This window comes from Plecotus auritus (genome assembly GCF_963455305.1).
Source record: "Plecotus auritus genome assembly, chromosome: 4".
Taxonomy (NCBI): domain Eukaryota; kingdom Metazoa; phylum Chordata; class Mammalia; order Chiroptera; family Vespertilionidae; genus Plecotus; species Plecotus auritus.
The window spans coordinates 1,575,197-1,598,436 of NC_137775.1; the positions used below are offsets into that span (position 1 = coordinate 1,575,197).

Consider the following 23,240-nt stretch of genomic DNA (forward strand, 5'->3'; position numbering starts at 1 on the left):
TGGGGTGGTCGCTGTATTTTGTTGACTGTATTTTCTCATTTGTGTAATCGACGTGGGGCGAGGCCCTGGCTGCTCCACAGCCCGGCGTTTCTGTGGGTGGGAGACACCGTGACGTTCCCCTGAGTGTCCCCGTAGCTGTGTCCGCAGCTGCCCTTCGCCCTCACTTCTTGCATCTCTGCTCTCCATCTGGAGTCCTCCTTCCTCTGGCCCCTGGGACTTCCCTAAACAAGAACCTGTGATGGAAACCAGTGTTTGCCTGTCTGAATATGTCTGTCACCATGTTCTTTAAAGACGCTGTGGCTGGATAAGTGGTTCAGGTTGGTATATACCCTCATTGACTAGAATACAGTTACTTTTTGGTTGTTTTCCATTTGTCTGTCCTTCATCATAGTGTTTTACCCCCGGACATATCTTTTATTTCTTGAAATAGATGAGTTACACCTGTTTTATATTCTTTCTGAATTTACAGTTCCCTTTCTTTCATTTCTCCCATCTTTCATAGAAGGTGAGTTATTTCCTTCAGTGTTTTATGTTTTCCATTTTTCAACTATGAATCGTATTATTCCTTGGGCCTTTTACAACGAGTTACTATTTTTAAAAAAATATACTTTTATTGATTTTTTACAGAGAGGAAGGGAGAGGGATAGAGAGTTAGAAACATCAAGGGGAGAGAAACATCCATCAGCTGCCTCCTGCACGACCCCTCCTGGGGGATCGAGTCCACAACCAAAGCACATGGCCTTGGTCGGAATCGAAACTGGGACCCAGTCAAAGGCCGTGCTCTATCCACTGAGCCAAACCGGGTAGGGCTACAGCGGGTATTCTTTAAGCTCACGCTGCAGTTTCTTTCCTAGCGATCGGTTATGTGTTTGGTCCTGCGATCACCCGCGGAAGGCCTGGCCGATCCGAGACCATTAAACTAAGGCATCCGGTGGAGTTGTGTTCGGCCTACAAGGGCTGATACTCTGGTCTCCAGCCACGTGACGCGGTTACATTTCTCCGGAGAGTTCCATTCTCGCTCGGCAGGAAGTGCAGGAGGCTCTGGTTCCGTGTGGGGCCCTGGCGGCTGTGCGTGTTGGCCTTCAGCCTCAGCGGGGCAGCCCTTTGCAGGTCCTGGCCGGCAGGTCTCCCGCCCGCCTTCCCCGGAGAGGACCCGGGCTGCCCCTCGCCTTCGGGTCACCGGCGGCTCGCCCGAGGGGAGGGGACGTTGCGATGCCGAGGCTTTGGGTGCTCCTCCGCAGTTTGGGGTCGGCTTACCCGCGGAGTCCCCACCGACACCTCCTTCTCCATGTCTGTGGGTCCTCCCTCCTCCCAGCCCAGCACTGCGTTATAAAAGATTTGCAAATGATTCTGCACCCACCTTCACATAATTTTAAAGTTGTTTTTTTCAGGAGTGTCAAATGATCTAATCTGCCATATTGCTTGCAACAGATGTTGACATACTTCTGCAATGTAAGCTAATACCCCCATTAAATAAAATAAAACACTTCTTTGCACAGATGAGCAGATGCATGTATGTTTCCTTCCATTCCTCCCTTTTGCACATGAAAGTTACCATATACAAGTTTATCAATGTTTTTAAAGATTGCCTGTGGATTTTGAATCATAGTCAGAAAGCTTTTCTTAAATAACTTACTTTCAAAACAAAATGTATATGCTTTGGTGACAAAATTACAATATGCAACCTAATAGACTGAGATAAAAATTTTAAGTGTAGATCAATAAATACCATGGATTGAGATAGAGATAGAAGGAATTATAAAATTCTTATACTTATAAAAGTATTCTTTTTTTCATGAATGAGAATGAGTAGAAATAGTTAATTTTCTGACATTGATGTATTGAGAAACATAATTTTAAGTAATATTTAAATATATCAAAAGTTTCAGTAGTATAATTAAATATCAGCATTAATATTACAAGAGAGGAAAAATGTAAAGAAAACACCAAGTTACTAGTATAGAAAACAAGCTAAATAGCATGAAAACACTAAGAATAAAACATCAAGTGTGATTAGGAAACTCACCATAAAAATGTGTCACAACAAAATCCAAGTGGAATAGGTCCCCACCTTAAAAGAAAGAAAAACGCAAGTCAGGTTAGAGCCCTCCCAGCTTCCTCTGCTTCCTAGAGGGACGTGCAGACAGGCGGGCCTGGGGAGAGGACATGTCAGCTGGAGCAGACCGCTCCGAAAGACGCCGGCCAGAGCACGTGCCGCGAGAGCAAGAGCAAAGCTGAGCCGGCGGGAGGAAAGGGTTTGGTTGGAAGGGAGGCCACCTGATTGTGGAGGCTCAGTCTGCAGTGAAGGTGCAGCGCCCCGAAGTTTACACAGTAAACATGGGAACATTGAAATCGGTAACGCCAAACACAGAAAGTGGGCAGAAAGTGCAGCAGTGTTTTTAGTTGCTGACAGATAAAAAAAGCTGTATCTTTAATTCAGTTTCTTATTTTAGGGTTTACCAACTCGGGGTTCCCTTTCTTTAAATCATATTCTACATTGATGTATTTAGCTCCTATTTAAGAAATTCAGATCCCCGTAATGGCTGAAAACAAGGAAATTTAACCTTGATCTTTAAACATAAACAATAAGCCAGTTACTCTTTGAACAAAGAAAAAACCCAAATACAGTGAGTGGAATATTTAGAGAACAATGGTGATGAAACTGAATTACAATATTGCTAAAGTTGTGAACAAACTTAGTTCACAGTGGAAAATTCACATCCTTAAAGTATTAGACATTTTTATACATTTTTGGAACATTAATAAATAAGAGAAGAAGAGTAGGTGGATATATTGCTCAGACGCGTTTTCACTGCGCTCGGTCACATGACCCTGTCCTGGACACCAGAGCACTGTCGTCAGTTAAAATCCCTGCCTCTTGGGATTGAGCAGTTTCACCTGTGGATACAGAAAAAGAAAATCTGAATCCCCGAGGAACCCCAGGTCCTTTAAAGATAAGCCACTGTTACCCTATTGACAAAGGAGAGAAAACATCATATGCGCCTAAGATTTAAAAAATAGCAAAACTATGGTTACAGTGAAAACGACAAATACGAGAGCGTGCTTGGACTGATAAAGTGAAAGTCTAAATAAAATGGACAGTTTCCGAGGAAACTGTAAGTTACTCTATTTAATGCGAACAGTGATAGAAACCCTGTAGACCAGTAAGTGGAAGCCATTGAAGATGGTGCTGAAGTCATGCTTTTCTGAAAACTGGTAGGACATTGATTCAGCACGCTGTTTAAGTAGCTTTTCACACGAGTTTGATTCTGGAGGCAGATTTGTGAGTGCATTTCACTACTTGGTGACTTTGACAAGAGTCTTACGTTTTCTCAGAATTCATTTAACCTGCATTCTTAAACGTTATGTCATGAGAACGTTATTCATTCCACAAGCCATTTTAAACACCTGCAGCGTAGCAGAATCGGTGCTATGTTGCGGAGCATACAAAGGCAAAGACAATCCTTTCTGTGTCAGGGGATGTGCAGCCAGAAGGGGAGATGGAGAACTCCACAGTAAGTCACAGCGCATGGCATTGAAGCGATCAGGGAGGAATCCACGGCGCTCCGAGTCCCGGCACTGGACGGGGTGCTGGGAATGTGCCCCACTGAGAGCAGCCTGGCTGATGGGCTCCGTTGAGCAGAGCTTGGAAGACCTTGCTCAGGAGATGAGAAGGGAAAACGAAGGCCTTTTTGGGTAGAAGAAGTGAACCGCTGGGAGCTGGGAGCTGGGAGAGGGAGCGGGTGCCGCTGAGTTCCGGCCAGAGCAGCGCCGGGCACGTGACTGCCAGGTGCTCTAGAAACGCTGTGGGACACCACCAGTGTTCCGTGACGAAGACTGGGCTCGGTTCAACCCTCGGGGTTCTTACAGTCTTCTCTTCATGCCTGCTCACACACGCAGCTGGCTGGCACCTGGCATACTGCATGGTGTTCTCATCAGTGTTCCTGTGTGATCCATAAGAGCGCCTTGTAAAAGCGGAGCACCTTGTAGAGTCTAATAACACATTAATAGTTTTTAATACATCGAGTAAGGTCCTAGATAGCTGTTCGCCTGTTGGTGTTAGCACCAGTTTGGAGCCAGTGGTTTACAGTCATTGTGTGGCTTTTCCAGGTGTGCAATAAACTTTAGCGGGTTTATTTTTAAGAAACGTACAAAGTCACCTGTCTACTTGCAGTTCCAGGAGGCTGTGGGCTCATGCCATCTTCATGGACCTAGGTTCATTTACCACCTAGCGCCATCTAGTGTCTCCTCGGAGAAACAACGGCACACCTACATAACTTCATCTTAAAGTGTTTCTGTAGTTTAACTGGTTGTGAGTTAAAGCCTTCCCATAGAATGAAGTTTCATGAATAAAGTGACCTTTGAATTGCATACAGAAGGAAAAATGAGAACATGTGTTTACCAGAGGAAGTAGAATTGTCGATTTAGTTGATGGCAATGAATCACACATTCCCATTTCATTAAAAAATTAGGTATTTAAAATAAATTGTGAGAGTCTATTCTGTCTCCCACTAAACCATTTTTTCAAACTCGCTTTTTTATGACGCTCTAAGTATAACGTGAAGATACTATTAAATCCATTCTTGATGCGCGCAGAGCAAAGTCATCCAAAACAACAGCCAGCAGCCAGCACCGCGGTAAGAAGTAAGAGCTGCTGCTGGGCGCTGCTCGGGACGGACCTTGCATCCGGCGCGGGAAGCTCCTCAAGAACCATCTGCACCTCGCGGTTCGCCTGCAGTTCACTTCCTGAGCCTGTCCGGCGGAGACGGGACACTGCCCGCATCCCTCATGATGAACTTCCCCGGGGCTTGGGGAAATCATCGCCAGTTCCGATTTGTCTTCAAGCCAAATACGCCGCATCCTGTAAATCTCTGTCTGGAAATCATCTCTCTTCCTGTTCTGGACTCCTTTCTCTGCGCTCTGCCCAGGCTCGCACACGGAATTCCTGCGACGAGAGGTGGTACATCTAGCCAAGGCCTTGCCGCCTCCGCCATATGCACATGGGATGATAGCAACTTCACACGCAGGGATTCTGATTTCTGGCCCCTTTAAAAATAAATGAGGTGGAACTGTTGTTCATCATCTTGTATGTAACATTGTAAATGTTCACATTCTTTAAAGTGTGTAACTTGTATTTAAGTACTTTAAAGTAGAAGCACTGAAAGTGTGTTTCCACAGGCATGTACTCCATAGGCAACGCTAGCAAGCACAGCCCTGACGCGGGCAGTTGCTTGTGAATGTGTGGAGCGGGGCTGCCCCTCCGGGAAGGTGACGTGTGAGGCAGCCGGGGCGTCACCACTCCCTCTCCCAGTTCGTTCTCGCGGTGGAGGGGCCAAGTGTAGACAGCTCACTGTCTTGTGATTCTAGATGAGATTTTATGTGACAAAGCGGTCTCTGACGTTACAAAGCTTGCAAACCGCTCAACTAAGAAGTTGATGAACACACCCAACTCCTGCCTTACCTGGAGCCAGCTTAGGGATGGCCTGCGCTCAGAGGGACTTACTTGGCGGGAGAGGTGGTCTGATGCTTATTGCTCCAGGCCTTCACCGGGAAGTCCCAGCGGTCCCATCGAAGATGGCAGTTGGCTGGCAGACATCACCCGAACCTTGTGGTTTTCACATTGGGTGTGCAGTCATCATGCAGTCACGGCAGAGTGCTGCCCCAGCGCCCCGGGGATGCCCGTAGGTGAGCCGTTCTGGTTTAGCTGATAGTTCTTGGAAATACGATTTGATTTAGCCAACATAATGGATCATATTTTTAAAAATGTTTATTTGAAAAGGATGTTAGAACTGGACCCTCCCACCCAGTCACCTGACGGGCAGGTGCCCCCAGACGTGTCCAGAACTGGCGCGCAGAGCAGGGTCTTGACTGCTGTCCTGCGTGGCCTTCACGGGCGTGTGCAGGCAGCGCGTTCACAGAGTGGAGGGACTGCGTGTGAGGAGGAGACAGGCTGAGAAAGGAAGGGTTCCAGGAGAGGGACAGAGCCGCACCCTTGGACGCTGTTCCTGACCTGCTGCAGATCGGCGGCCCGGTCCGCAGGGAGGGCGGGTCTGGTTCTTGTCAGACACCCTCTTGAGCCCAAGGACAGCTTCCTTTTCCTTCACGTCACTGTTTTGGAGACAACAGAACGGGCTATTTTAGGAGCCTTTCTGTGCACACTCACTCAGGTCCTGCATCTCGCTGTGTTTGTGTGTGAGGGTGTGAGTTTTCAGCTCAGACGCCCAGGCTGGCCACTGAGCCTCTCCCCCGTGTCTGCTCTTCCCCAGCACCCAGCCTTCTCGGGACTGTCACGAAACGCCAGGAGTCTCTGCCCCATGCCACGGCGCACGGAAGCCTACAAACCTGTTCTTTCTTCTCCCAGAGCCTGTGCGTGTTCAGGCCCCCTGGCATCAAGGAGGGCAAGCCCCGGCTCATCCCCGCGGGGCCCATCGCCCAGGGCACCACCACCTCCGCCTACGTGGCCAAGTCCCGGAAGACGCTGCTCGTGGAAGACATCCTTGGGGTACGTGGCTCCTCACTCTTCGTGCTGCCCCCTCCGGGAGGTGGGCGGAGGTGTTAGTTTAATTGAGAGAGAAGACTTACCACGCTGATGGCATAATTGAAGCCATTTTATTAAAGCATCAAAGCAAGACACAGGTCAGTCATGACTTCGTATGTGAACAAAGTTTTTGTACTCAGAAAACCATGTCTTACATGCTCACTAGTGGTAACTGTCTGTCTGTCACATCCTAGCAGGATATGCATGAATGGATAGCCATCGCTGGGGGACCCCGAATTTGGGTGTCAAACAACAACCACCTGCTATTCCCATGAGTCTGGACGGGCCCTCCTGCTGGTCCTGGCTGGGTCTGGCTGGGTTGCTTACACAGCTGCCATCAGCTGGCCACCACCTCGGAGCTGGCTGGCCTCAGATGGCCTCGGCTCTCCAGGTGTGTCTGCCCACCTCCCGGAGGGTGGCCTGGCACGCCCTTAGGGTGGCGGCCGGGGTCCTCGAGAGGAAGTCAGACATGCCTGTGAGGTTCCGAGTCTGTGCCCCCATCACATGTTCTGCCCTGTCGTGAGCCAGAGCAGACCCGTTGGGCAGGTGCAGTTTTAGGGAACCGATGAGGCACGGGTGCAGAGACCACAACACAAAGTGCAGTTCTCCAAGTGACGAGGGTGCCGACAGGTTTGTAGGTGCGATCTGTTTGCTCTGGAAAACTGCCAAACGAGACACACGAAGTGGGGGTTTTAACTACCTGTATGACCTGGAACAAGTCAGGTAACGAGTTACTTTATTTAGAAAAAGAAAGAAAACGGAAAGTAGATTTCGCTTTTAAAAAGTATTCAAAGTAGACACTGTATAAGTTGTCATCTGAAAATGCTCTTTTGTACGTGCAAACTTTGAAAAGGTTTGTAAATTACACTGGTAAGTGTAGATTTGTGCTGTTCTAGATTCATGAAAAGCATCCCGCAGACAACAGAAATTGAACAAGTAGAATTAGTGTCTTGATATTAATTCATTTGAGAGATTTGGCTAAGCTAGAAAATTATTAAATTCAAAGAACCAATTTTTCTTTTGATAAAAACGGACCATTATTGGATGACTTGAATATTTAATGTCCGTCGTTGAGGTTCAGGTAGAATGACTGTCATGAATATCCGCTTTTGTGTTGTTCTGACCTTCAAAACAAAAGAGAGCCATTTCATACGTAATTTCCTTCGCACGGTATTTACATTTGAATGTTCACTTGTGACATTATCCTTAACACACCGTTCGAAAAGCTCTAGAACAGTAGCAGGTGTTAGCCATCATGGTCTCTTCGGTTGGTGGGTGAAATGGGTGTGTGTGAGTGGGTGAAGCCCTGCTGCAGGAGCTGAGGCGCAGAGCCGGGTCTGTCCCGGGCCACGCTGCTGACCATGAGCGTTTCCTTAAGCGCTGCCGAGGTGGCCAAGGTCGTCTGGTTTTTCCTTGAAAAGGTCTGCTGGTTGTTGATTGTAAGTTCGAGGTGATTTCTTACAGAAATAAGGGTCATAAGTGCATTACGCCATGTATTTTACTGAACTTCTCCATTTTCCCATTTAATTTTTCAGGATGAACGGTTTCCAGGCGGTACTGGACTGGAATCAGGGACGCGGATCAAGTCTGTTCTCTGTTTGCCGATCGTCACGGCGATTGGCGACCTGGTAGGCATCCTGGAGCTGTACCGGCACTGGGGCAAGGACGCCTTCTCTCTGCGCCAGCAGGAGGTGAGGCAGCGGGGCTGGGCTGGGCTGGCCTCAGAGGCGCTCAGTCAGTCGCAGTGAATGAATGAATGAATGAATGAATGAACGGTTAAAGCCACAGTTTGCTCTTGATACTATACTGATGATTTTTAAAAACTTGTTTTGTTTTGTGGTTATTGAGAGAGGGGACTGATTAAACTGGAAATTAGGCATTTTAAAGTGAGAATCCATTGAAACAGTAAAAGTAAGAGTACGTCTTGTTGTAAATCAGACGAAGCAGTAGGGGACTCCAGACAGTCCCCACATTCTGGAGGTCCTCACGTTTTCCTAAAAGTGTCAGCTTCCTCGAGTGGGTCGTGCGTGAGGTGCCAGCACTAGATCCACGCGGAGGACAGTGCATTCTGTCCCTCTCCCCTGAGCTGGAGTTGGCCCATTAATAATTAATGAACATTGCAGCATGCCTGCCACACGCGGGGAGGCAGCCTCCCTCAGTGGCTGCCCCTGTCCACTTCCCGATGGCACACCTGCCCCACCTTCCCTCCTGCACCAGCCCCTGGAGCAAGGCTGCAGGGCTCCCAGTCAGAGCCTGTGTGTCCTCGTCCTTCCCAGCTCCAGCCCCTTCTGCAGGGGGGCCTCCAGTATGGGCCCTCCGGCGGCCTCCCGTCGCTCCTGTCCCCATTCCCGGGTCCTGTTCCCGGTCCTCTGCGGCCTCCATTGCCAGCTGATGCGCTGTGCACACACTCACTATCTTTCTTGCCTTTTCTTTTTTCCAAATATATTTTACTAGAGGCCCAATGCACGGAAATTCATGTAAGGGTAGGCCTTCCTCCCCTCCCCCTCCTCTCCCCTCCCCCGGGCTGCCGGCACCAGCTTCCCTCTAGCACCCGGGACCCAGGCTGCTTCCCTCCAGCCACCGGCCAGCACCCGGGACCCGGGTGGCTTCGCCTGGAAGGATATCAGGTCCAATTAGCACATTACCCTTTTATTATTATAGATGGATTTCAGAGAGGAAGGGAGAAGAAGAGAGAGAGAGAAACATCAGTAATGAGAGAGAATCATGGATCGGCTGCCTCCTGCACGCCCCACACTGGGGATCGAGCCCGCAACCTGGGCAGGTGCCCTGACCGGGAATTGAACCCTGACCTCCTGGTTCATAGGTCGACATTCAGCCACTGAGCCACGCCGGCTGGGCTTTCTCTCCTTTTCTGTCCCCACAGTCAGCCCTTCTGTGTCCCCGTGCCCTGTCTTCAGCACCGAGGACAGTGCCCGGCCCCTGGTAGAAACCAGGTAAATGCTCGCTAGGTGAACGGGCAGCAGAAGAAGTAGACTAGTGAGTAATGTGAGCGCTCGTCAGCGAAGTTTTAGAAATGCTTCCGCATCGTACAGTTGCTGTTAGAGGCCTTTTTAATGGTACTGTTGTTACACCAAAATTATTTTATATTGAAGTCCTTGGACTCTGGCTCTTTCAATCCACTTACTTTCCTTTTGTCCGAACGAAGGGGAACAGGAAGCACTTGGCCCATTGTAAGGAAGGAGGCATGTGAAGAGAAGTCCGTCCGTATTTGGTGCTTTGTGTTTGGCAGCTCAGACGGTGCTCCTGACGCCGTGGGCTGGCGCACCGGGCTCACTCGGTTCTCTCACCCCCTAGGTGGCAACAGCGAACCTCGCCTGGGCGTCGGTGGCCATTCACCAGGTGCAGGTGGGTCCCTGTCCGGGCCTCCTGGGGGGCTGGCCCCACCTCGGGCTCTGTTTGCATCTTGGCGATGTTGTTATTTCTAAAGCCTTACTCGCTGGCTTAGCGATGTGGCGGTTGTTTTTATATACTTATATACAGTTGCCCATCGTTTGTGCAATCAAGGGTATGTGTCCTGTTAGGGTTTTTGTTTCCCCGAAAGACCAGGACCAGTCTCCTCCTGGCAGGAACATTGATATTTCTCTGACTCCGTTCCCTAAGTTAAGGCATCCTCTCCACCAAACGGTGTATGGAAACGTAAGCACCGAGTTTCAGACCCTGGGTCTCCGGAAGAAGTGCCCTCCTTACACACCGCACAGCTCTTCCGGGGCGAGACTGTGAAGTGCAGGGGGCGCGGGCACAGCTCTCCGTTGTATCTCCCGCTGCTCCGCCTCGCGTTTTGCTTTTCTGAGCCCCCTCGGCCGGCCCGGGTCAAGGAGGGACCAGGTGATGCAGAGAAAAGTCCTAAGTGTGGGGAAGGGGGCCGAGGAGCAGGACTTGGGAGCTGACACGAGAGAGTGGATGGAAGATGTGCCCACGTCAGTTTCCCAAGCGGGAAGGGTTTTGAAGAGCGAGCGGCTCTGGAGGCCGAGCACCTGGATCAGATGCTGGCTCCGCCCTGCGCCCCGCGCCCCGCACCCCGCACCGCTCTGGGGTCTGAGCTCCTCCCGCCTCAGTTACACAGTCAGTTCCTGACCGGCCGTGTGTGGTGATCAGATGAGGTCCTGTTAGCACATTTAAGCCTTCAAGACAAATGAATTGGGATTGATGGTGTTAGGACATTACAAGCCAGCGATTGGGTTACACCTTTTACGGTGACCAAGGTCAGGAGTGCTCTGGAATGTTGGCTGGGAAATAGCAAACATCTGTTGTCCTCAATGGCCTTTGTCTCCTCTGGCAGCTGTGCAGAGGCCTCGCCAAACAGACGGAGCTGAATGACTTTCTCCTCGACGTTTCAAAGTGAGTGTGCGTTTGGGGGGGCTGCAGCTGCGGGGGGCTGCCCTGGGCAGGTGGGTGGGCCGAGAGGATGGGCCACGCTCTCACCCTCGCTCACTCATTCACGCTGTCGGGGAAGGACCGAGACAGTTAGGCGATGGTTCTCACTTGCAGTTTGCTCTGTATTTCTTTTACTGTCTCTTCATTGTTGAAAGTATCATAGATGTCCCCTTCCTCCCCCCATTGACCCTTTCCACCCTACTCCCACCCCCCCGTGTGTCCATGGCCTATGCATATGGTACAGACACGGGGTGTCTGTTTGTGGGAGAAAATGAACAGCAGTAGAGAGGAAATGTTCTAGTTAGTTCCTTTCAAAAAGACCTCTCCGGCATTTTCTGTAAATGTCAGTCAGCGAAATGCTGTTATTACTATTTAACTTTCCCGTGTGCAGTAGCTGAGGCAGGATTTTAGAGAAAAGGCCCATCGCCCGAGGCTGGACCTGAGAACCTCCCGGGCGGGGGGTGGGGGCAGCAGGTCCAGGTACTGGATGGAACCCCAGGGGTCCCGCTTGTGCTTGCCCCTGAGACCAGGCTGCCGCAGGTGCGGTCGGGTCACGGCCTCGTGCTCCCACGGGGAGAGCGGCCTGCCTTCCAGCTGCCAGCAGCCCTCGCGCCTGCCTGCTCTACCCTCTCCCGCTCTCCTAGCGCCCGTGACTAGTCTGTCTGAAGTCGCTGCTTTGTGTTACACTCAGTTTCTTAAATACAAGTTAGAGAAACATGGGATTGAAGGAGACCCTCAGTGATCCCCTCATCCAGGGGTCCTCAAACTACGGCCCGCGGGCCACATGCGTCCCGCCAAGGACATGTATCCGGCCCGCCGGGTGCCACTGCCTGTCCTGCTTAGCAGCCGACGCGTCCCGGGCCCGCAGTGCGCATAGGAATTTGTTCATAGTTTTTCTTTTAAACTATAGTCCGGCCCTCCAACGGTCTGAGGGACAGTGAACTGGCCCCCTGTTTAAAAAGTTTGAGGACTCCTGCCCTAATCTTTGAGATAAAGTGAAATAATAGCTGTGGGGCATGTGATATTATTTCAAAACACATCAAAAGGGAAGCCGTTCAGCCTCTCTTGTCTGTGGGCTTGAATCTCTTGTAAATTTTCCAAAGCCCGTTCATTCCCGCCTGTGACATGTCACTTCGCTCTGTGGGGTAACCAGTTTGCTTCCCCGCTGCCTGGCCATGCGTTCCTCGGCGTGCGGGGCCCTGAGCCCAAGTCTTGGCGTGTTCCAGCGAACGGCGTCTTCGAGGGAAAGGCGCGGTTTATGTATACACTGTCCTCAGTACAAGGACATCGCTGGGTGTACGCAAACCTGGGCTGCAAGCGCGCCTCGCCACCACGGCCCACGCTGAGAGGCTTCTTTGCGGGGACTGTCACATCCCTACACTCCATGCCCACGGACGGGTCCTCTGTTCGTCAGGCCCATATTCCTGTGGGTGTACCAGCCACCTCCAAAACACTTCCTCCACTCCTCCTCTGAACGTATATCCACTGTGTGTGTCCCCAGACCTCTCCAGCGTGTTTATTCTGGTGTTTCTTCTCAGTGAGGGACGCTGCTGCCTCAGGACAGTTCAGCTACGTTCTAACTTGTCGGGTTTTCAGGGGTAAATTTACATCTTAACCATACTGATGAGGTGTAGCACATTTAAACGTCTTTCATTTCCGATCAGAATTATTAATGACAGCATTACATGTAGTGAAGCTAGTTTTGTTCTTTCCTGCTTTCAGTTAAACGCTGCAGACTTCCTTCCTGCATCAGTACTTACCAATGAAAGAATTCCTTAATGCTCCCTCTGAAACGGGAGTCCTCAGGCCAAAGTCAGTGGTAACATTCCACGAAGCTCTTTAAAATAATATTACGGTTTGTTCCAGAAATGGCAAGACTCAGATATATATCGTTAATGCTTTCATTTCAATGAGGACACAACGGGGGACGTGCTCAAAGTGTCCTACGCTCTGTTCTCCCTAAGATCGCTCACCGTTTTCTGTCCTCTCTTGCAGAACGTATTTTGACAACATAGTCGCCATAGATTCTCTACTTGAACACATAATGGTAGGTTGCCGCTTGCTTTGACAATGCTTTTACTTACCTTACATTCATGCCTAGTGTGTGGTGGAGTGTTCAATGTACCGGACGTGTGAACTTCTAACGGGGCGAAGGGATCTGGAGGTGTGGCCTGGGTGTTTTGGTCACTTCTCTGTCTTTGGAGGGCGTCAAATAATGTTCTGAAAAATACCTCAGAGTTTTTCATTACTTAGTGGTGAGCATGGAAAACACTTATACCGTGAAAATATGGAGTTTCTTTTTATGGTCTTCAGAGGCCTTCGTACATGTGCTGGTTGGGGGATTCCCAGCCGAGTCTTCCTGACGGAGGTCCCTGCTACTTCACCTCCGCCGTCATCTCATCTCTGGGCTCCTGGTCCTACCCCATCCGTCTGTCTGTCTGTCTTCCTCCAGGGCAGTGTCACACTATCTGGGCTACTGTGGTTTTGTACAAAGTTTTTTTTAAAATATATTTTATTGATTTTTTACAGAGAGGAAGGGAGAGGGATAGATAGTTAGAAACATCGATGAGAGAGTAACATCGATCAGCTGCCTCCTGCACACCTCCTACTGGGGATGTGCCCGCAACCAAGGTACATGCTCTTGACCGGAATCGAACCTGGGACCCTTCAGTCCGCAGGCCGACGCTCTATCCACTGAGCCACACCAGTTAGGGCTGCAGAAAGTTTTGAAAATGGGAAGTGAGAGTCCTCCAAATTTTTTCTTCTTTTTCAATAATTTTTGGTTCCTTGCAATTTCGTATAACTTGTAGAAATCTACTTGTCAATTTATACCAGGAATTCAGGTGGGATTCTGATAGGGCTTGTGTTGAATTCGTACATCAATTAGGCATCTTAACAACATTAAATATTCCAGCATGAACATGGGGTCTTTTTTATCTATTTACATTACCTTTACTTTTAGAGCCACGTTGGCAATTTCCAAAGCATAACTATTGTGCTTATTTTGGTAAAGTTATTTCTAAATATTTTACTTTTAATGCTATTATAAATGGAATTGTTTTCTTAAATTCATTTTCAGGTTTTTATTAAAAATGTATCGAAGTAAAGTTGGTTTTTGTATATTGACCTGTATCCTTCAAACTTGATGAGGTCATTATTCCCAGTAGTTTCTTAAGTGGATTCTTTAGGGTTTGCTGTAGGCGGAATTATGTCGTCTAGAATTAACGGTAGTTTTACTTTCTCCTGTCCCGGCTGGATGCCCTTTATTTTTCCCGGGTAATTGTCCTGTGCAGAGCCTCCAGTACAATGTTGAATAGAGGTTGAGAGTGTGCACATCCTTGTCTTACTGCTGATTTTAGAGGGGAAGTATCCAGTCTTTCACTGTTAAGTATATTTGTTTTTGTGTTTTTTTGTAGACGGCCTTCATCAGATTGAGGAAGTTCCTTCTGTTCCTAGTTTTTTAAAATCATAATTGAGTTCCAACCTCCACTTTCTCGGCATTCATTGAGATAATCATGTGTTTTTTTACTTTATTTTATCGCTATAGCTGAACTGAGCATGTCTTTCTGATGCAAAATGGAAGCCTTTCTCGTCGGCTTACCAGTGCTTTATCGTCTGCCCTTAGATTTATGCCAAGAACTTGGTGAACGCCGACCGCTGCGCCCTCTTCCAGGTGGACCACAAGAACCAGGAGCTGTACTCCGACCTCTTCGACATCGGGGAGGTGAAGGAGGGCAGGCCCGTCTTCAAGAAGACCAAGGAGATCAGGTACACAGGCGCGGCTGCGTGCGGAGTGCAGCCGCCAGGTCCTGCCGCCACTGCTCTGTGCCTCCGCAGGTGCGCTGACCGCTTGTCACACTGTGGTATCATTCCCACCAGGACCCGCCTCCTGAAGGCAGTGCTTCTGGGAATGGCATTGCAGTGCCGGCCAAACCGCCGAGAAGCGTTAGCGTCCCCCGGAAACGCCGTCTTCGGAGGCGGTCCTTTTGGAAATCATGTTGGAAAAACTGACTAGTGCTCCCAGGTAGGTAAAGGCGCTCCCGCCTGGATGGAGGCGGCAGGTCTCCCGTGTCCAGGGGCAGGCGAGCTCACACGGGGGCGCCCACCCTCCGCACCGGTGGCCATCTGTCTCAAAGGCCAGCCGCACTGGGCGCTGACCCGCAGTGTTGGTGACGTCAGCTCGCTGCTCTGTAACTGAGCAGGCGGTGCGATCAGTCACGTGACACTCCTGTTGCCTCTTGACACCAAAGCCGCCTGCGTGCTGTACGTGGCAGCTCTTGTCACGGAGCGGAGCGGAGCGGGGTCTGTGTGGCCGGCAGTGGCTCCGTCCTGTCACAGTCCCAACGCCTGCAGGGAGCACTGTCAGGAGTGTGTGGGAATCACACCGAACAGCCAAAACTGGGATTTTTTTTTCCATTTTCTTTTTTTTCCTTTGTGCTTTGTTTAACGGATAACCCTTTAAATGCTTTGGTGGTCACAGCACCCCAGTAAAGCAGGGTCCTTGCTCACTAGGAATTGCTGTTCATTTGAGCCATTGTCTGTCCCATGGGGGCGCTAACCAGGCGTGAAGAGGACCACCTGATCCTGCAGGTGCTCACCACTGTCCCCGAGTGGCAGACCTGCTCCAGGACCTAGGGCAGTGGTCGGCAAACTGCGGCTCGTGAGCTGCGGTTTGCCGCTCTGTTGACTAATGCGTTTGCTGACCACTGACCTAGACTCTCGATTCCAGTAATTATAGGCTGTTGTTCCTTGTGATTAAGTCCCTATCCCAGTGGTTGGCAAACTCATTAGCCAACAGAGTGGCAAACTGTGGCTCGCAAGCCGCATGTGGCTCGCGAGCCGCAGTTAGCCGACCACTGCCCTAGGGGATAATCCTATATTCCACTCATGTGACCGGCTGACAGGCTCAGGGTCCTCAAACTACGGCCCGCAGGCCACATGCAGCCCGCTGAGGACATGTATCCGGCCCGCCGGGTGCCGCTGCCTGTCCTGCTTAGCAGCCGACGCGTCCCGGGCCCGCATTGCGCATAGGAATTTGTTCGTAGTTTTTTTTTAAACTATAGTCCGACCCTCCAACGGTCTGAGGGACAGTGAACTGGCCCCCTGTTTAAAAAGTTTGAGGACCCCTGACTAGGTTTTTAATTGTGACATTTAGGCTGGCTGTTTGTTAGGTCAGTCAGCCTGGATCTAGTCTGTAGGCGAAGTCCTTTCTCTTGCGGAAGGTCCTTGCCCTCCTGGAAGCGCTGGTGCCCTCATGTGCGAGATCGGGCCCGTGTGGAGCGTGTTCGCAGGGCTGGGAGCCATGAAGGACCAGCCAGCGGGGATGTGTTTGCAGGGCAGCCGCCTGAAGTGGGAATAAAGGGACAGTCGGGCCACCCCTGACCAAGCCGTCCGCGCAGATCCCACAGTGCATTCTGACCCCTGCTCAGGGCGTCAGCGTTGCCATGGCCACGCGGGTCACGGCCCAGGAAAACGCAACCTTGGAGCGACCTTGTTTCAGGCGGCGTTGGGCTCACCTCTCAGTGCCTTCAGCGTCATACCACTTTCTCTTGAGTGTTTTTAGTGACAGTCATCAGGATGGGGCTTTACTTCAATGATGCTCCTCTCCTGTACAGTGGAAACTAGGGTGGAAGTTGTGTCCAGCTATAGGAGTACGATGACGTGTGCATTGCAGACATCTCTGCTAACCACATTTCAAAACAAGTGCATGACTGAGGATGATATTGTGTCAGAAAACTGTATGTGAGAGAATGTGCTTATAATGGAAAACGCTGATACTAAATATCAAAACCTACATATAGACAATGCTTGTGTTTTGACTCTTTTTAAATTTAAAAAATGAGAGAAATAAAAACACGAGCAGTGTTAAGTGTGTTATTTTATAGCGTGCTGTATTGCAAATGCCTTAGCATTCCAGTCCTGGTCCTCTCTCAGAAATCCGTGGCTTGTGGTTCTGGTTATATGTGTGGTAGGGCGTGCACGGCTGTAGAGCTGTGTTCTTGCTTTCCTTGTACCATCGACATGTTACAAATTTTAGCAAATTACGGAACCCACATGGGCCTCAGTTCCCACCACAGTGAGAATTAATGCAGAAAATGTAGGTTGAAGTGTATTGTAAATGATAATGTACATTGTCAATATGAAGGATTGCTATTGGTCAGTGCAGGAGAATGCTAATTAATTTTTCCGTTTCTATTTGGTTCAGTATAAGTTCACATATTTTGAATTATATCTTAAAATCAAGGTCTCAAGTGATTGCTGTGCAACGCTTTTCTGCTTTATCTCTGCACAGTTTATGACAACGTGGTTTAGAGTGTGTAACTGTAGGGTGGACCCAGGCATTTAAAGTGCGCTTCTGTTCAACGCTGGGTGGCTAAGTGGTTTCACAGTGGGTCACAGTGGGTCACAGCGTCTGCGCTTAGTGAGCGAGCTCCTCTCTCTTGTATTTGCAGGTTTTCCATTGAGAAAGGGATTGCTGGCCAGGTAGCGAGGACGGGGGAAGTGCTGAACATTCCGGATGCCTACGCAGACCCGCGCTTCAACAGGTGCAGCAAGCAGCTCTTTTCCCCCTTGGCTTCTGCCCTCCTGCCCCCTGGGCCGAGACCCCTGGCTGAGGCCCCTGGCTGTGGCCCCTGGGCCGAGACCCCTGGGCCGAGACCCCTGGCTGAGACCCCTGGGCCGAGACCCTTGGCTGAGGCCCCTGGGCTGAGACCCCTGGGCCGAGACCCCTGGGCCGAGACCCCTAGACCGAGACCCCTGGGCTGAGACCCCTGGGCCGAGAACCCTGGACTGAGACCCCTGGGCCGAGACCCCTTGGCTTCTGCCCTCCTGGGCCGAGACCCCTGGCTGAGGCCCCTGGGCCGAGAACCCTGGACTGAGACCCCTGGGCCGAGACCCCTGGCTGAGGCCCCTGGCTGAGGCCCCTGGGCCGAGACCCTGGACTGAGACCCCTGGGCCGAGACCCCTGGGCCGGGACCCCTGGGCCGAGACCCCTGGACTGAGACCCCTGGGCTGAGACCCCTGGCTGAGGACCCTGGGCCGAGACCCCTGGGCTGAGACCCCTGGACTGAGACCCCTGGCTGAGACCCCTGGCTGAGGACCCTGGGCTGAGACCCCTGGCTGAGGACCCTGGGCCGAGACCCCTGGGCTGAGACCCCTGGACTGAGACCCCTGGCTGAGACCCCTGGCTGAGGACCCTGGGCCGAGACCCCTGGGCTGAGACCCCTGGACTGAGACCCCTGGCTGAGGACCCTGGGCTGAGACCCCTGGACCGAGGACCCTGGGCTGAGACCCCTGGACTGAGACCCCTGGGCCGAGACCCCTGGCTGAGGACCCTGGGCTGAGACCCCTGGCTGAGACCCCTGGCTGAGACCCTTGGGCTGAGACCCTTGGGCTGAGGCCCCTAGACCGAGACCCCTGGGCTGAGACCCCTGGACTGAGACCCCTGGCTGAGGACCCTGGGCTGAGACCCCTGGCTGAGGACCCTGACTGAGACCCCTGGCTGAGGACCCTGGGCCGAGACCCCTGGGCTGAGGACCCTGGGCCGAGACCCCTGGACTGAGACCCCTGGGCTGAGACCCCTGGGCTGAGACCCCTGGGCTGAGACCCCTGGCTGAGGACCCTGGGCTGAGACCCCTGGCTGAGACCCCTGGCTGAGGACCCTGGGCTGAGACCCCTGGCTGAGGACCCCTGGCTGAGACCCCTGGACTGAGACCCCTGGCTGAGGACCCTGGGCTGAGACCCCTGGCTGAGGACCCTGGGCTGAGACCCCTGGGCTGAGACCCCTGGACTGAGACCCCTGGCTGAGGTCGCTGTGCAGCCTGAGCTCACACCCCATCGCAGTCCCTCCTTTCCTCTCAGCTCTGGGAACTCTGCAGCGACCCTGTTATCAGGAGTCAGTGCTTCCAGATCTTTCAGATGATGGGCACCAGACCATTAGTGATAGCCAGCTACCGGGGTTTAAAACACTATAAAAGCAACAAAAAGCAGAAGTGTGCCGTCACAAAGCTTGTTTCTGTGGTGCCAGCACTCTGTCCCGCGCGCACTCTGGTAGCGCCCGGGCGTAAGGGTGACTGTCCCGTCGCTTAGAGCTCTGGGGTGACCTGGTAAGTCACTTCATTTCTGAGCCGTACGACCATGCCTCTCTTGCGGTTCTGTTTTTATTTTACGATGAGAGGAAATACTTACAAACGTCTGTCGGCTGTGCCTGGCACGCCGAGTGGGAACGGGGACGGTGGCTGCTGCTGTCAGAGGCTGTGAGAGTCGGAGCAGGAGGACGTAGAGGGTTCTGTTCTGTTCTGTGTTTCTTTGGAGAACTAGAAACAAAATCATGTAATAATAATTTTAATAAATCTCTAGAAATTGAGTCTTAAGATCGATGCTATGATTATTAGGGAGCAATAGTTCACATATTTTGACCAGAGTGTTCAGTTAAATCAAGCATTCAGTTTATTTTAAGAGACACTTAAATAAAACAAACAATAGGAAGTTCTAGCAGGTATTTTTTGATTAATGTCAAACATACACAACTTGGATATAAACGCAGGTTGTATCCGTTCTAGTGATGTGTCTTATCAATAGAGAGTGTGCTGAGTACCTGCTTTTTCAAAAACAGCGCAAACTCTGTTTGGTAAATAGGGCACAGGGCTTGGCAGGCACCGCCCAAGAACTGTGAACGGCCAGTGCACGCAGGACATTTGAGGAGAGGGAACATGGACTTAGGTGAGGGTGAGGGTGAGGTCCCACACACACCGACATGAATGGCTGGGATTTTTATTTTATTTTATTTTATTTATTTATTTTTTTATATATTTTATTGATACTTCACAGAGAGGAAGGGAGAGAGATAGAGAGCCAGAAACATTGATGAGAGAGAAACATCGATCAGCTGCCTCCTGCACACCTCCCACTGGGGATGTGCCCGCAACCAAGGTACATGCCCTTGACCGGAATCGAACCCGGACCTTTCAGTCCGCAGGCTGACGCTCTATCCACTGAGCCAAACTGGTTTCGGCTATGGCTGGGATTTTTAAAGAGCGAGGGCTGGCGGGCGAGCGACTGGGGCGCTCCGCTTTGCCGATGGGTGTGTGATGGCGGCACAGCACTTCGGAAAGCAGTTTGTGGTTTCTGGTCAAGATAAGCAGGTGCTGGCTATTCTCGGTCAGCTCTGCTCGGGCGTCTCCAAGAACAACGATAACCCCTGTCCACCAGGAGGTGGGAGCCAGTCTTCAGCGCGGCATTGGTTATGCTGCCACACACTGGGAGTCGCCCGTTAGTCATGTCCAGGAACCGGTGAACGGGTACAGAAACGGTGACACGTCCAGACCACAGGATCCTACTCAGCGATCAGAGGGCTGGACCCCGCCCCACGCCGCCACGTGGCCGTGTCTCAGAAACACCGGCCTCGGTGGGAGAAGCCAGGCACACAGACCCAACCCACTGGCTGCCTCACTTCACGGCTGCCTCTGTGGAACGGAGTCTTACTCAGAAAGTAGTTCCTCGACGTCAAAGTCGGCAAACTCCCGAGAATCAGAGAGCAGTGCTCTGGGCTTTGCAGCCATGGCGTCTCTGCGGGGGGCTGGGCGCAGTGCCTTAGGGGTGGTGTGGTCTAGTCCACGAGAGCTCTGTGTACAGACAGGAGGGCTGGTGCGGGCCCGCTCTGCACGCCCAGGTATGCTTGCTAAGCAAGTTCACCTCAATGTAGCCACGGCCAAAGGCACATGCTCACTTACCACATTGATTCTCTGGGTGGACAGTTGGTGTTTCCCCAGTGATGCTGGGTCCTTCAAGCTGAGCAATAAGCCGAAGGCCTCTGGATCCTGTTCTGAAAAGCTCTTGAGAACAAAAGAACAAACGGGTTAGAATGTTTTTGAAAAGGTTTAAGTAGAACACTTCAGATGCCACATGGTCCTTGAATTTGGAAGCTGACGGCTCCATTAGAGGTATTTGTCATAGGAGCATGTAACTTGCAAAGCAGAGTTGAGGTTTATGGTAGAATAAGTCATTTACCTTCTGTTCTGTGTGTGTGTGTGTGTGTGTGTGTGTGTGTGTGTGTGTGTGTGTGGTTGCTTGCTCCCCCCTCAGGGAGGTGGACCTGTACACGGGCTACACCACGCGCAACATCCTGTGCATGCCCATCGTGAGCCGCGGCAGCGTGATCGGCGTGGTGCAGATGGTGAACAAGATCAGCGGCAGCGCCTTCTCCAAAACGGACGAGAACAACTTCAAGATGTTCGCCGTCTTCTGTGCGTTAGCCTTGCACTGTGCCAACGTGAGCCATGCTTTTAAATACTTTCCTCACTACTCAATAGTAACTTTAAACAATGGAAATAAAGTGGTGGAAGGGGTCTTTTTCCATTTAAGATTCCTTCATTAAACCAATTCCTGGTGGCTCAAATGTAGAAAAAGCCAGGCCTTGGAAGAAGAAAAAATCCCCTAGTATTTTGCATTTATTTCAAGATGAGAATCTGTTCTTTACAAAAATGAAGTTGCCCTAGCCAGTTTGGCTCTGTGGGTAGAGCATCGGCCTGAGGACTGAAGGGTCCCGGGTTTGATTTGGTCAAGGGCACATGCCCAGGTTGCAGGCTCAGTCCCCAGTAGGGAGCGTGCAGGAGGCAGCCGATCGATGATTCTCAATGATTGTCTCTCATCATTGATGTTTCTGTCTCTCCCTCTCCTTTCCTCTCTGAAATCAATAAAAATATATTGGGGTGGGGGGAGGAGGAAAGAAGTTAAACAAGGTGGAATGTTCCAGCCTCACGTCCACGGAGATGACCGAGGAGGCGCGTTCGGGGCCTCGCTGCCTGGCACCCTGCCGCCTTTGCGTGCGGACGGTGCACGGGGGCGGGAAGCCCACCTGGCCGGCCTGCTTGCCCGCTGCCGGCGGCTTGCGCTCAGCCTGTGCAGTCTCACTGTAGAGCAGTGCGTTTCCCATCTTTTCCGTTGCCAAGGAGTTGGACATTTACTTTGTTAGGAATTCTAGGATTCCTTTGGTGCCAGGACTGGGGTTTTGAAGTTAGGGACATTTTATTAACTTTTTGATAAAGTGCAATCAGTAGAAATGGGAGTTAGCACTTCAGTAATTTAGAAAAATGGCCTTTTTGGAAATGGAACCACGTTCCACAGGTTAATGTGGTAACGGATGGGAACCGCTTAAGGAGGCCTAGGACCCCACATGGGGGAAAGAGTACTTCAGGGCGGAGGAACTGCCTGAGAGCCCAGCGTCCTTTGTGGTGCCAGGGCGCCCTCTGCTGGGGACACTGAGTGTTGCGTGGCTCATTGGAAAGAAACGGAGGATATCAGCTATCTTTTTCTTCAGGTTCTGTCTCCCCCATAAATAAAAACAGTGACAGCTTACATTTGTTTAGCTTCGGAGTGGCAGAGGATGTAATTTCCAGTATATTCTGAATATGATCTTCTATCTTTTACGTGAATCCAGTGGAATCCAAGTGCTGGAGCAACTTGGTACCTATGCAGCCCATTTAAAAAGCGGGCAAGCGCCCGTGACCGGAAAGTCAGCATCACCCTCCTCTCTCTGCACCTGTTTCTGTTGCCCACCCATGTTTATTCTAACGCAGCATGTTTATGCCCCTCCCCGGGTCTTGGCCTGGTCCTTCTGCGGTCCTGTCGGTCTGCACGCTCCTCTCCTTACAAGCACTCCAGTTGTATTGGACCAGGGCCCACGCTGCTGACCTCATTTTGCCTTAATTACCTCTTTAAAGGCCCAGTCTATAAACACGAGCACATTCGAAGGGCACATCCAGCCCTGTGCCAGGTACTGGAGCTGACCCCGCCTGTCCCTTCCTCTCCGTCCTGCAGGCCGGGGGCTGTGAAGCATGTAGTCCAGTCACTTTGAGGAGCGTTCTTAATTTGCTTCGCCTGCTGTTTCCTCGTGCTTTGCTCTGAGGTCATAATTTTTTTTAAATAGATTTTTATTGGTTTCAGAGTGGAAGGGAGAAGGAGAGAGATAGAAACATCAATGATGAGAGAATCATGGATTAGCTGCCTCCTGCACGCCCCCTCTTGGGGATCGAGCCCGCAATCCATGCATGTGCCCTTGACTGGAATCGAACCCGGGACCCTTCAGTCCGTAGGCCAGCGCTCTATCCACTGAGCCAAACCAGCCAGGGCTGAGGTTATAATTTTGACGGGAATATCACAGAGTGCTGTGCTCTCGCACTCCTGCAGGCAGGTACCTCCCATTCCCGGTGATGGTGATCCCTCAGTCGAGGTCTCTCCACGGCGACGTGCCGCTGTGTCTCATTGTTTCACCAGAGGGTTTACCCAGAAGCCTCTGTGCCCATTCCTC

The 23,240-nt window shown here is 51.2% G+C and overlaps 1 protein-coding gene across 5 annotated transcripts in view; it reads left to right on the top strand.

Moving 5' to 3' along the window:
• PDE10A (phosphodiesterase 10A) overlaps window positions 1–23,240 on the top strand; it is a gene marked incomplete at its 5' end in the record, with an annotated part of 246,935 nt that overhangs the window by 200,665 nt on the left and 23,030 nt on the right. For 4 of the 5 annotated variants that reach the window (XM_080666608.1, XM_080666606.1, XM_080666605.1 and 1 more), the window contains 8 exons: window positions 6,362–6,502; window positions 8,074–8,229; window positions 9,854–9,904; window positions 10,839–10,897; window positions 12,929–12,980; window positions 14,559–14,701; window positions 17,386–17,478; window positions 21,017–21,203. In XM_080666608.1, coding sequence (XP_080522734.1) covers window positions 6,362–6,502; window positions 8,074–8,229; window positions 9,854–9,904; window positions 10,839–10,897; window positions 12,929–12,980; window positions 14,559–14,701; window positions 17,386–17,478; window positions 21,017–21,203 — 882 coding nt within the window. The remainder of the gene's footprint in view (window positions 1–6,361; window positions 6,503–8,073; window positions 8,230–9,853; window positions 9,905–10,838; window positions 10,898–12,928; window positions 12,981–14,558; window positions 14,702–17,385; window positions 17,479–21,016; window positions 21,204–23,240) is intronic. The other variant, XM_080666604.1, reaches the window with a different exon arrangement.